The sequence below is a fragment of the Canis lupus genome, chromosome 23 (assembly GCF_011100685.1).
Source record: "Canis lupus familiaris isolate Mischka breed German Shepherd chromosome 23, alternate assembly UU_Cfam_GSD_1.0, whole genome shotgun sequence".
NCBI lineage: Eukaryota > Metazoa > Chordata > Mammalia > Carnivora > Canidae > Canis > Canis lupus.
The window spans coordinates 49,513,949-49,528,738 of record NC_049244.1 but is presented as its reverse complement, the minus strand read 5'-3'; the positions used below and the strand labels follow the sequence as shown (position 1 = coordinate 49,528,738).

General features: G+C 45.3%; 1 protein-coding gene across 1 annotated transcript in view; it reads right to left on the bottom strand.

The window, feature by feature from the left end:
- The window catches only part of MME (membrane metalloendopeptidase), a 90,916-nt gene extending 83,407 nt beyond the window's left edge, over positions 1-7,509 (bottom strand). Inside the window, 4 exon segments of the mRNA NM_001289066.1 lie at positions 6,363-6,398; positions 7,351-7,391; positions 7,393-7,448; positions 7,450-7,509. Of these exon segments, the coding sequence (NP_001275995.1) occupies positions 6,363-6,398; positions 7,351-7,391; positions 7,393-7,448; positions 7,450-7,509 (193 nt within the window).
- Positions 7,510-14,790: the final 7,281 nt, after the last annotated feature.

The window sequence follows — 14,790 nt, the reverse complement described above, 5'->3', positions numbered from 1 at the left end:
GGATTTGATTGACAGATGCTAAGTTTAACCGGAGAATTTTTAAAGCAAGTATAGCCAGGCAACTGTCGGGAGAATGGTGTTGGGAAAGCTGCCCAAAGCCAACTGTCACAGGCCACATTTACATTAACAAAGGTGTGGTTCAGCTGACTTGCCACTAAGACACCTGCTGCGTCCTTATTGCCCCAAGGATTTTTTTCAATCTTAATTACATAATGAAATAGCCCCATCTCCCCCTCTGAAGGGCTGCTGCGCACCTGGTGGCCCCCCAGAGCCGGTCTGCAGTCTGCCCTGTGCTGAGCCAGTGGTGCCATTTTTCTTCATGGGGACTATCTGGGCGGGTGACAGGCAAGAAAGGAGAGACCACGGCCAATAGTGAGCACCCAGCAAAAGGCCAGCAGGTGCCAAGAGACTTCACCTAGGGCGTTACCAGAATCTGACCCTCGCAAACATGATCAGGAATGTGAAGGTTCATATTCAGAATATGAATACGTTATCTCACTCTGCTGAATAGATCTTCCAAGTGAACGGAATGTCTCTTTTTCTTTTTTCTATGAATAATTAAATACCCACCAAAAGTTTGCCTCGTAGGAGAAAGAAAAAGGTTTACCTGGTGAGTAGAGAATTAAAGGGGAAAGGAAATAAACAGCTCTGAGAGGTTCCACGAACCAGTCTCTCGGGGCTACCATAATTATGCAGTATACAACCTGCACAACTGTACAGACGGTCTTTCTCTTGTGCATTGTATTGCTCGTGTATCTTAACTTGGCTTCTCTATCCCCTGGGGCATCTAAGCCAACACTGTTAGTATTTGCTTCTCTAGACCCCTTAATTCCAGGCTGTATTTGGTGTACTAAAATCACAGATGAAGATGCTCAATGTTCTCAGTAAAATAGCCGGTTTCTGGATGGATGAGAGATTTCATCTCCTCCGTCTCAGTGTGGATGTAATTATTTCAACTCTGACAGTCATCTAATGCCTCTAGCATTAGGTTCTAGCAAGAGGGGAGGCCATCTGCTTTCATCCGTACGGACACAGGGTATTAAAAATTTCATAGAGTCCTAGTCTCCCCCAGGCAACATGGAGAAGTCATGAATGTAAGTTCCAGAACCAGGCTGCCTGGGTTGGAATCCTAGCCCAAGTTTGTTCATCTGTAAAAATAACATAGAATGAGGGGCACTGGGTGGCTCAGTAGTCGAGCATCTGCTTTAGGCTCAGGTTGTGACCCCAGGGTTCTGGGATCGAGTCCCACATCAGGCTCCCTACATGGAGCCTGCTTCTCCCTCTGCCTGGGTCTCTGCCTTCTCTCTCTCTATCTTCCATGAATGAATAAATAAAATCTTAAAAAAAAATGATATAACGGATAGTACCTACCTCACGGGGTCATTATGAGAATCAAATGTGTTAATACATATAAACTGCTCACAACAGTGCTAGACACATATATATTCAATATTAACTATCATTATTTTATTATATTATATTCCACTATTTTTGTCCTGTATTCTATTATTATAATCCTCTAAAAATCTGTATAACGTTCCTTCCTGATACCTCCATATGACACACCTCAATGTAGTAATAAAGTAGCAGCTTCATTTATTTACTTATTTACTTTTATTTACTTATTTATTTATTTACTTATTCATTCACTTATTTATTTACTTATATACTCACTTATTTGCGTGTGTATGTGTGTGCATGTTTTAATTCTTCAGAGATAGCCTTAAAATAGGGAACTATGGAGGGTGTATTAGTTCCCTCTCATTGCTCTAACAAACTGCCCCAAAGCCGATGGTTTAACTGCCAAGGCTCACTGTCTTACAGTTCTAGAGGGGTTGGCAGGGCTGCATTCCTCCTGGATGCTATGAGGGCCACCCACTGCCTCCCCCTCCCGGCTTCTCAAGGCTGCTCCCATCCCTTGGCTTGCAGCTGCTTCACTCCAACCTCTGCTTCCCACGCTTCTGTGGCCACATCCCCTTCTCTTTCTAACCCTCCCTGCTCCCTTCCCGTTAAAAGAACGCTAGAGGTTACATAAGTCCACCCAATTAATTCAGCATAATCTCCCCCTTTCGAGATCAAATTTGCAAAGTCTCTCTTTTTTCCACATAAGGTAACACACTCACTGGATCCCAGGATAGGAAGTGGGTACCTTCAGGGAGGCATTGTTCCACCTACCACAAAGGGAAAAGCCCTGGATGATCTCTTGAGATCATTCAGGCCAGTGGCCACCTCATTAAAGATGATTCTACTGTCCCAAGGGGGCCATGGCAATATGTGGAGACATTTTTTGGTTGCCTCAAGTTGGGAGGGGAACGGTTCTAGACATCTAGTGGCTAAAAGGCCAGGGCTGCCACTAAACATCCTAAAATGTGTGACACAACCACTTCCCCCAACAAAGAATTATCCAGGCCAAAATGTCAACATGATGAAGCTGAGAAGCCTTGATTTATACCATGTGATTCCTTGAAATCCTCCAAGTGGGGAAGGTTATGATGCAATGGAAGCCAGTTTGAGGATTTAGATTTACACGGAGAAGTCTGAGAAATCAGAAGCAAGCTCTATAACTCTGTGTTTTTGATGATCTTATATGGTAAATAAGAGATGAATAATATTACTCATATTACTCAATATACTCATTACCCTATCCCTTAATAGTAGGGTTTTGAACACCACCTTAACTGGCTATTTGTTAAGTAGTGTTTGTTTTATTTTAGGTTTGGTGTAATCTTTCATGCTGCTGCGTCTCCTATACATGCAAATTATCCTTAAGCATATGTTATAAACATCACTTATGTATATTATAAATATTTAAATGTACAGATGCTCAGATTTTAACGTACCTAACACCAGATACATTTCAAGACGATCCACGGCCTTCTGCAGTATTTCATTTTTGGCTTAGTATGACTTGACTTTGACTTCAAAGGATCAAAGAGTTTGTTTTGGTTTTTTTCCTGGCTTATAATTTATTTATTTAATTTTTTTAGGTTGACTCTACGCCCATTGTGGAGCTCGAACCCTAAGATCAAGAGCCGCATGCCCCACCAAGTGAGCCAGCCAGGGACTCCCTGGTTTGTAATTTAAACAAATCTGGTAATCCTTCTGAGTGGCCCAGAGAGCAACAGGCAGGTAGACTGTGTGTGAGCTATTGCAGCGATTTCCCATCAGGTCACTCATATTCAGTTTACAGGGCTGGTTAGGCTGCTAGGAATCTTGTGAGTAAGGTAGCAGGCTCTTTTTCCCAGAGCTTTATTGGCTCCATAAAGTCAGCCATAAAGATGTCTGGCTATATGTGAGTCTAGGCATGTTTCTCTCAAATGTGACATTTCAGCCCAAGCCTGGGTGTCATAACCAATGTTTCCAGTCGTGTCCACGGCGGCCCTCTGAGGCAGCTGGGACTCTAGGAGCCGTGCAGCTTATTGATCACGAGCCACGGCCTCCTCATCCACCAGGAGAAAGATTTAAGTCAGAACCAGCCTTCACAGGAACGTGAGCACCTTGTCTATCAATACCTGCTTTTCCAATCCTCAAAAACGTCCTGTGCTTGGGTTGGAATCTTCTCCCAGTCTTCTTAACATTATCTAGAATTGTCGGTAGGAGACTTGCATCCTTTTCAACATCCTTTTTCCCCCCCATCTTTCTTTTCCTTTCCAGCCATTTACTCTGTCCTTCTTACCTTTCTTTAATACTTTGTCCTGTCCAAGAATTCCCCTAGAATTTTGTTAATTTGGAACAACTTCTGAGAGCAGTAGTTTTATCTTCTATGGCAGAAAAGGTTTACGACTCAGCAGGGGACTGTGGGTGTGTGAGCCTGCATGGGTGTGCATGGGTGTGAATACTGTATCCCTAAGAGTGAGTTTCATCTTCATTTTGTTCTCCCAGGAAGAACAGTAACTATAAATAATCAAAGGAGTCTACCAGCTTGTAAACAAACAGAGCTGAATAAAAGAAAACAAGACAAAACAAAAAAAAAAACGAGTTCTTCAGCAACTTTGTGTACCAGCCACACTATTTCTAGCCTATCCATTTCTCTGCTGAGAGAAACAGTGTTGGAAGGAGGTGTTTTACATTTGGTGTGATTTCTGACCTACGATGAAAGGATACACGTTAAATACGCCTTAATGAATTGAGATTTGCCAGACACTACTTACAAAAGCCAAAGCCCTACCCCTAAGCGGTAAGTCCCATATGAGATTCCAGATTCCAGATATCACACTGCTCTTGGGGGTCGGTGCCACTCGAGGAACCTGCCCAGATCTCTATGCCTACCCAGCCAAAGGATTCCATTTCCTCAAAAAAATAAGAAAAAAGAAAAAGAGAAAAACACAGTGAGAAGGAGAGAAAGAATGAAAGAGAAACTATAGAGTAAGAGACTTAGAAGACACATCAAGCATATTTAGGACAGAGAAACTTGAAGACAAGTAGAGGTCCATACATACCAACTGGGAGTTTCTGGAAACAGGACAGGGAATGAGTGCATAAGGGTAGCTGGTAAAGAGAAAAGTGGGGCAGGGTTTGGGGGAGGAGCAGATGGTAACTCTGACGGCCTGGGCACATTCGAACTCTGGCGCAGGGACCCAGGCCATCTCCTAGGCAGGCTATCTGTGTACATTTCCTGGGGGAATACAGCAACTTCTTTTGTTTCTGGGAAGGCCCGTGGATGGGCAAGTCCCTGCTAGTACGCCAAGCAGCCATTGGCCCATGTTCCCAATCAGGCCTCCCTCCAGCACCCCCCCCTTAATGTCTCAGGTGTCCTGCCAGGGCACATGAGATCCAGAATGACTACAGCAATAAAAATATCAAAGAGCAATACAGAAAAAGCAAAAGGCAAAACATTTGGAACATTAGACTTTATCACCTAAAATCCCAAGATATTTTCTCATCGTTATTTTGCAAAGGTCAATGAATAGCAAAAAACCCAGATAAAGCCATCTAATAGCAAGTGGTTCAAAATAATTAGGGACAGGTTATTTCTTGCAAGAAATGTAAACATTATAAAGGGGGCTTACAATCTCCTGCCGAGGGAGACAAGAGGTAGATACCTCGTCCGTATCCCAGGGTGCTGCTCAGCGACCACCTTTCTTCTCCTGGTCACAATGCTCTTCTTTTTCACACCACACGCTAACTGATGTGACATCTTACAACTCCACACGCTGTCTTGGTTCCCTTCCCTGGCTTTTCCTTTCCTTGCACTCTAATTCTCAACATCTTCTTAAGTTTGGCCCTTAAAAGCTCATCTCCGTCTGGGGAGCTCAAACACTCCTACGACTTCCCGTATCTCCCCCGGACAGATCCTAAATGCACCGCATGACAGATCTTCGTACACTCCCTGTCTGTCTTTCTGCTGTCTATCCCCACTGGCGTGTAACCCCGGGCTCAGACCCAACATGCCCTAATCCATATTAATCACATCTCTCCCTAAAACAAACCTACCTCCTAACTTCTCTATTTCTGTGCGCGTTGCCACCATTCTCCTGAGTCCCTTAGGTTTTAAAATTCGGCCTCATTTCCAAATCATTCATGTCCTTCATTTAGCATGTGCGTTCCACCGAGCCATCCAGTTCCCTCTTCACGTTGTCACCTAAGCTCTCTCACCCCACCACGGGCTGGCTCCTCGATGCACACCTGCGTTACAGCAGCAGCCCCCACCTGCCCACACTCTCCGGATCATCACTTCTTACTCAACCCACCCAACCCGGCATTTCTGGAATCACCTTTCAGCTTTTGCCTTATCGAACGATCTGTTCTGGAAAATATCCATTGCTCCTTCATTAGGACATCAAGGCTAACGTGGATTTTCAAAGGTCTCCATAATGGGTCCCTATCTATCAAGCCTACCTGTTCTCTGCTTCTCAACAACAGGATTTACTCCTATTGCTCTTTCACCCTGTATGGAATTCCCTCTTCTGTACCTCTACTTCCAAACCCCAGCCCTGTTTCGAGGGCTCCCCCAAATCTCCACTTCTCCTCCTAGCTTTACAGACTACATTTCACTCCCTTCTTAGTTCTTACCCCCCCGATGACCTGCATTGAGAAAATAACATAATGACAGGATGCTCATTATTTCAATGGGTTGATTTTCTTTCTCCAACTACACAGCAAGCTCCCTACGCTGGAGATATAGTTCTCTATCACCCTACCATACACTCCAGGTATGAAAAGAGTGAATTCTTTTTTAGGATAAACTAGCTAATTAATCTACTACTTAAATATTCTTAGATTTTCCTTGGCTATAAATAATGAGGTATAATGAATAGAAGTATAAACAAAGAAAAATGTAGAGATAGTTGCCTTTCAGCATCTGATTTACCAACGTTATACATTACTTGTAAAACTATTAAATTTAAAAACCATCTTCTTACCTGATTTTATGCAGTCTGATGACTTGCAAATACCATCTAGAAAAAGAAGGGTATATACATAAATATTTGCAATCTGGTTTTCTAATTTCTCCCTATCTTTTGTTCTTTTAAAAACTGCCAACTAAATAATCAATTCCTTAAAGCAAGAGCTAAAACCTGAGTATTATATATCATTGTCAATAGCCAGAAAAACCATAGAGAAATAAAATCGGCAAATTCTAAATTTAAATTTTTTTATTATGAAGAAAACAATGCATTTACTTTATCGTCTCTACCCACTAAGACCTAGGTCTATTAAATTGAAATAATCAGTCGTTTTAGTCTGGTAATCTTTTTTTTCTCCTATTAAAGAACCAATCTTTTCTAATCCTTATTGTGAAAAACTTCTAAGACTCAAATTAGACCTCTTGGATTCCTGTGAAGCCCTTTAGAATTTCAATGACACAACAAATTTCACTAATTGAAGTTGGCCATAAAATTGTGTACATTTGAATCAAATAAAATTTTACCTTAGAATTCTTACAGAATAAGCATGAGCGTGCTAAATATACTCGTCAATTAATATTAATAACTTAGCTGAAACATAAAAGACATTGTACTTTAGTCAGAGTTAATTGTTTCAATATATTGATGTTCCATTTTATTTTTTTAATTTATTTTTACTTTTTTAAGATTATTTATTTATGTATCTGTAAGAGACACGGAGAGAGAGGCAGAGACACAGGCAGAGGGAGAAGCAGGCTCCCCGCAAGGAGCCTGATATGGGGCTCGATCCCAGGACCCCGGGATCACACCCTGAGCCGAAGGCAGACGCTCAACCACTGAGCCCCCCATGTGTCCCAAATTTCCATCTTATAAAGGAATCTTTATATCACCATCTTTAAGCATTGCTCTCCTTCCCACATTCTTTTGATAGATGAAAAAAGGGTAAGATGAAGATTCTACTCTCTTGTGCATGTCTGTGTGCACAGGTATGGGAGTAACTCACCATCATAGGTTGCATAGAGTGCGATCATTGTCACGGCGATGAATGGTAAGGAGCAGGACAAGGACGGAGAGACTGATCTCCAGGGAGGTCCATCGTTGCTTTCTTTGGCCTTGGAGTGCTGATATCAGTTATATCCATCTGACTTTCTGATCTGCCCATCACCTAAAACCTGTAAAAAAAAAAAAAAATTTAGATAACTAATAATAACAAATTAATAAATAGATAAAAATAGGAGAAAAGAAAATGTATGTACAATTTTCTAAATGCTCAATGTAGCTAAATTTAAAAAAAGGTTAATTCTTTTTAGATAGAAATAGATTTTTGTTGTTGTTGAAAGTCAGAATTTTGATTCTGAAAACATAGAGGATAGACCCGATGAATCTGACACGACAAGCCATAATCATTTTTTTTTTCGCATATATCACTGAAGATACAAACTAAATTAGAGAGGAAGACTCCGCTAAATACTCACATAAGATTCCTTCAGCAGTTCATTAGCAAATAATTGCTGTTCCATCATAAAGCAAAGTTTTAAACTCACTCTTCTGAACTTTGGACAACGTCAAAGGTGAATTTTATATCTTGGCCAGTGACTTGCTTTACAAGCATAGAAATCAATGACTAATACTTTGAGGTTTTGACTAAGCAATAATTTGAAACATCGATACAGATAAAAACAAAAAGGAACAAATACTTGTGATAGTTTATTTTTAGTCCTAAAAACAACTTTTATCGTTACAGTTCAAAATTACAGCCACTGCCGATGTGGGTATCTATTAACTGGTTAGACAACATTCTGAAAATGGTCACTCACTAAACCAAAAGTCAGTGGTTTACACCCAGGGATGAAAGATATTAACCTTAATCGATGTTGTGTGTGTGTGTGTGTGTGTGTATGTGTGTATGTAATTGAAGAAAAAAAAAACCATACATGATTTAAAAAAATCCTACACTGCAGGTCAGGGTAGTGATGGTTAAGACAGGTATTTAATTTGTATTTAAATTAATATTAGTACTTCTACTAATAGCTGACATTTATTGAGTACTTCCCACATGTCAGTCACTAGTTCTTAGTGCTTTACATGTACTAATTGATTTAATCTTTGTAAGGTGGGTATAAATATTCTGATTCTATACCTCAGGAAACTGGGGCACAGAAAATTCAGGTAATTCGCCCAACTACACAACTAGTAAGTGTCCTTTACAAAGAACACACTTGGTCACTGTTTGAAATATATCATCACACAATAAAAGCTATTCTAGATCTTACTGCAGAAGTTTTGGGGAGGGTAGGGAAATCGAGGGTGTATAAGCCTAAATATTAAATTTCATTATGTTTCTCGTAGAGGCCTTGTGATTCTTTATTGACCGTCCACCAAAGCTCAGACTTCAGTTTTTCTGCATTTGACTGTAGAAAAGAGCATCATAAACTAACAGATTTGCTGTTTACAGCTCGATACTAAGTAAGCGTATAATTTAGTCCCTAGATGAAGTGACCGCTCAGAAATACTCTTATAGTTAAAGGTCTTTGTTAAATACCCACAATTCCCTGAGTCTGTTTTGTGGAAACTGAGGCACGGGACAAAGTAGGAATCGGGTCTATATTTAAAGTACGGCCTGGGAGATCCTGCTGATAACTAGGAATTTAATCTCCCCAGTGAGTTATTAATAAGTGAACCACAACTGGACTTTAGAGTTCTGGATACAAAGTCTTAAGCATGCTGTTCTCTTGATTACATGAGGCTATAACCAAGGACAGACTATCAAATAAAAATATTTTATTAGACCATGAAAACTGTGTCTGCTCAATAAAAGCGGAATGTAATGTACCTGAATGTTAAAATGTCTTACTTAATGGTTATGTAACTCATGTTGGCTTAGTCTCACAGCCCCTGGGGTTATGATATGGAATTGCATTGATCGTGGTCCTTGGAGTTTTAATAGGGATGGTGATTGGGGAAAGAAAAGATGGGACCAAATTTAGGACTTGGACACCACACGGAGAGATTAATAATAAAAAGAATAATTTTCCCAGTTTCCCCAGAAGAATTCAAAAGCGACCTAAAGAGCATCTTGAATATTAATCACCCCGTTCCCTTTCTGGAGCATTTGTCCTCCTGCTCTGATATTTCAGAAGACAACCTAGAGAAAAGTATTTCTGAAAGAATACAATTCACTTCTCCTTTTAGTTCTTAGAAATAACAATCGGTTCCTCTAGAGCTGGGAACCAGGGCAGCCACAGGGTTAAATTTAAGTGCTCTTTGGCACCACCAGGCTTCCAACTAGCAAGAAAACTAGTAGGCAGGCGTGCTTTCTCCTTGCTGGGTGACTCTTTCCTTCCTTCTCCTCCTTACCCTTGGGATTGGGGTACGGAGGCAGCTGGGCTCTCGATGGTTGTGCACCTAATCCCTGCAGAAATTGTTACGGGGGGGGGGGGGGGAAGGCAGTGACTAAAGCTGTTAGTCCTTTCACTGGCACCAACAGACTATCCTCTGAATCACCTGCACACTCTCCACCTGCCTCTCTTGCAAACGCTCTGCAAAATTTTAGTCTTCTGCTCCTAAGCAGCGCTTCTGAACGGCACCGATCGAAAACAGAAATGATGCAAGTGAAACTTCCTAGTAAACTTTGTCCCTCATGTCCAGATACCTCTGCTGGATTCTCTATGTTCTTGTAAGAAAACGGGGCTCAGAATCTCGAGCAGCAGGATGGAACCTATCACCAAGCCCCAGACACTGGAATATCCACCTCGACTACACACAACCCCATTTTAGAGAAGGGAGGGGAGGGGGTCATTATACAAAAGAATACAAAAACATTATAAAGTTGATACTTACAGCTCCGTATAAAAGTAGGATGTGCCAGAAAAAAAAAACACCTACACGTTTATAAACCGCATCTCAATCTAGAGACAGGGTCGGAAAGCTCACCCCAAAAAGCAGACGCTTCCACAGGAGAGGAGAGGACAGAGGATTAAGAGATCTGACCCAACAAGCAATCTGTGAACTTCAGCTGGACGACATCACCAAAAGAACACACGATTCCTTTTGCTTAGGTAGAAACTGCGTTTCAAAGCAACAGAAAGCAGCAATTCTTAACACCGGTTGAGCACAGGCATCACTTTCTGATAGAGTCAAATCAGAGCACCTACAGCACCACAGTTCTGTTCAAGGGAAGTCTAGAAACCAAAGCAATTTCCATCTTCAGGGCGCTTCAGCGCTTTGGCATTCCCGCAAGTCTCCGGAGGTGCCCTAGTAACACAGTGCGTGTGATGGAAACTGAGGCACAGGAAGCAGGAGAGGCGGGTTCGCATGGAGGCTGTGGCTGCAGAAGCAGAGAAGCCAGGTACTCAGGAGAAATCACCTCCTTCTTTTTTTTGGGGGGGGGGTGGAGGACATTAATCTGCAGGTGTCCCCGGGGTGGGGGGCCTGGGATGTGGGGGTGTGGGCCCGAGGGCAGCCGGTCAAGGAAAGTCACAGCAGCAAGTTCAAGGAGGAACCGGGGAGATGTCGGTTTGCACGAGGACCCAGAGCCACGGCAGGGGGAGGCGGGGAGGACCCGCAGCCTCCGGCACCTGCTGCCCCTACAAGTCAGGTCCCACCTGCATCACCTGGAGGGGTGGGGGTGGAGGGGCGGGGGAAACGCCGGGTTGCCCGCACCCTGCTTGCCGGGAGGGGACGCAGGGGGTCGGGGAACTTTCATCCCCGTAGGCCCCCCGCGACCGAAGACCCCCGCGTAGAGGGCATCCCCGCGGGGCACGGAGGTGGGCGCCCCAGGAAGACCTGGGGTCATGCGCGGCGCTTGCGGCTCGGGAGAGTCAAAGTGGCGAGAGAGTTCGGAACCGGGAGGAGATCCGACAGGGACCGAATGGAAACAGACCTTGCATTTAAAAAAAAAAAAAAAAAAAAAAGGAAACCCCCCCCCAGATCGGCGTGCGCGCTGCGGCTGGCGATCCCCAGCGCCCCCCGCGCCCCCCAGGTCGGCGCCCCCGCGGTTGCAGCGCGGACCTCCCCGGGGCAGGGGCTGCCCCCTGCGCGCCCCCCCCGCGCCCCCCCCCCGAGCCCCAGGGCGCCCCCTGCACCCCCTGCGCCCCAGGACGCCCCTCGCACCCTCCAAGTCGGCGCCCCCGCGGTTGCAGCGCGGACCTCCCCAGGGCAATGCCCCCTGCGCGCCCCCCCCTGCGCCCCCCGGGCGCCCCCCGCGCCCCCCAGGTTGGCACCCCGCTGTTGCAGCCCAGACCTCCCCAGGGCAGGGGCTGCCCCTGCGCGCCTCCCCTGCGCCCCCCCGCGCCCCAGGGCGCCCCCTGCACTCCCCGCGCCCCCCAGGTCGGCGCCCCCGCGGTTGCAGCGCGGACCTCCCCGGGGCAGGGGCTGCCCCCTGCGCGCCCCCCCTGCGCCCCCCCGCGCCCCAGGGCGCCCCCCGCGCCCCCCGCCCGCCCGGGACTCACCGCGGGGTCCGGGACAAGTTGCGGGCTCCGACCGAGGAGCCCCCCGGGCGCCGGGCGGCGGGTGCGTGCGCCCCCAGGGCACCCCGGGGTGCAGGCGGCGGGCGGGGGCGGGGTGGGGGCGCCCCGGGAGCCGCCCCCGGGCACTCACCGCGGCCTCTCGGCAGCTCCCGCGCGGGGACTCGCGGCTGCTCCCGCTGCGCCCGGGCGAGCTCGGCCGCGCACATCCCCGCGCCCCGCGCCCCGCGGCCCCCCCGCCCGGCGCCGCAGGACCGGCCGGCGAGCAGTTCCCCGCGCGACCTGCAGGGCTCGGCCGGCCTCGGCGCCCCGGCACCCCCGGCCCTCCCCGAGGGCTCGGCCAGAGCCCCCCGGACGCGGGCTCGGGGCGCCCAGCACGCAAAGCCCGGCCTCCCGCGCCTGGTCAACCCTGGGGCGCCCCGGGTCAACCTGGGCTGCAAACGATGCTCTCCGTCCGCACGGGCTCCTCCAGCTCCTCCTCGCTCCTTCCTCCCTCCGGCCAAGCTCCCTGGCTCTCTCTCTGGTTTTTTTCCCTTATGTTTTCTCGCTCCCTGCCCCCCCCCCCTTTTTTTGGGTTATTTTCTTGCTTTCTTTCCTTTGCTTTCCTGCCTTTCATCACCCCCCCTTCTCTTGCCCTCCTTCCTGTCTTTCACCCCCTCCCCACTCTCTCTCTCTCTCTTGCCCTCCTTCCTGTCTTCCTCTCCCTCTCTCCGCTTTCCCTCTCCTCTCTTCCTTCTCCTCCTTCCTTTTTCTTGGTCAGACCGAAAGGATGGCAAGAGCTGTGCTGTGTCCTGAGACGCCCCACTCCCGCCTCCTGCCTCTTGGGCCCCGAGGGGGTGGGTGGCCTCCTGCGGGCCTGCGGGTGCGGAGGGAAAGTCGCAGAAAAATGAGCTGAGGAGCTCGACCTACTGTGGAACCCGAGTTCTAGGTGTCTGCACCCTTGTCAGTGTAATGGAGCCAAGCAGGGCCCCATATTCCTGTAAGATTTGCAATTCCTTCTCAAGGAAGTTTGCTTGTTTGTTTGTTTGTTTGTTTTTTAAAGAAAATACTTTTTTTCCAAAGGCAATTCCTTGGTCAAAGCTGCGCCTTAGCAGCTTGAAGTGTCCAGGAGCTCCGGAGAACTACCCTCCCCTCACGGGTGTTTTGACTGCACTTAGTCAATGCCGAGCACCTACCAGGAGCTCTAACACCGATCCCTTTGCTCTTTCCAATCACGCAGAGACACACGCACACCCTGGGGAGGTCCCACCGAAATACAGGTGACTCTTCTTGAACTTGCAATGATCTGCTTTTAACATCAAGTGACTGACACTTTACATGGTAGAGCCGAAAGGCAAGGAGAAAGAGTGATGCTTGCTATGAAATAGTAAATGGAATACAATGGAGACACCTCAAAAAAAAAAAAAAAAAAAGGATAAAACAATCATTAAATAATTGGATTAATGTAGATAAAGCTAATATATAGGCTTCAAAGGTACTCTCTCCCTCTCTCTGTGCTTTGCTCTTTCTCGGTGCGTGTGTTGGATGCCACTTAATCCTCACGACAAACCTAAACTTCGATGTAATTGCCTCACAAATGAGCATAAGGAACTTGGCTAAGTTAAAACCACCGGGAACTGTTTCAGCTGGAATGTGAACCCAGTGCATTCTTTTGTTTTGTTTTACGATTTTATTTTTAAGTAATTTCTACACCCAGCGTGGGGCTCGAACAAACCCCAGATCAAGGGTCTAGTGCTCTGCCGACTAACCAGCCAGGTGCCCTTGACTCCTGGTCATTTTGATTCAAATGCTGAGTTTCTGGTATCCTCATGTTACAGAGAGGACTGAAGCATATATAGGTGATTCACTAAATTTACTAAAATTCATTGTGTGAGAAATCTAGATCTTCTAACACTCTACTGCTTAATTTTTATTACTGTTCAGCTAAATCACCAAAATGTTATTTCAACCTTATGTAATCAACGTGAACTAAAAAGGAGTCAGAAAAATCCTTTTTTTTTTTTTTTCCACGTAGCCAGTCCTCAGTTTCTTCATAGGGAGCCCCATGTATTAAAAATGTAATACTTTTCTTCTCATTAACATAATAATGAATGTTGGGGGGTGCCATGGCCAGAATAATCCCCAAATTTGCATATCAACGGGAAATGCAAGTTAAACTCATGCCTGATCTTAACAATTCTATTTAAACTTTTCAAGCTACATTTTGTTTTCCAATTTGCACAAAAATTTTAAACAGAAAAAGTTCTTTTGGAAGGTAATAGAATATCCTTGCAGTTCATGAATATCTTATTACCGGTAGGAAATAAGACAGTCTGGTTTGTATATAGTGCCTTTAAACTTATAGCTGAAAGTTGAAAATAAAGATAATCCATTTAAATTCTTTTAAACATTTAAGATGTTAATGAGAACTTTTTGGACTATTCAGTTATTAAGCATACATCATAGTTTTAGTTCTGTCTTGTTGCAAGAAGAGAAACCCTGCAGGAAGCCAATTCACCGATCCACTCTTGATAGGGGTATTTTAAAGGAAAAAAAGAATGAATATAGAGTATACAGCAAAAGAAAAATACCATGGTTAATTATTTTTAGACTCCTTTTCAGCCGATAGTCAAGTGTATTTCCCATAAGAAGTCTTAATCTCATTAAAGTTTACCAGAAGTTTAAGGGTTTTATCAAAAAAGCTAAATCCCTTCCCAGAAGGAAGTGATGCAAGTTTGAGAAGATTTCTCTTTTAAGGGATCTAATAAAGAGCCCCCAGGTAATGAAACTCAGAAAACTGAGATTTACAGAGGTTGGCCAAGGTCATGCAATTTGGTGAGTTATACGGATGGAGGAGAAAGCCAGTCCTCCTGGCCACCATGCAGAAGTTATTAAGAGTGGAATGCATTGGTTCTAGCAACTTGCAAAGTAGATCCTTAAAAGCTGCCCTTGTATGCAACACTTACCACTGCTTGATAAGTTTTTTTTTTTTTTTAACA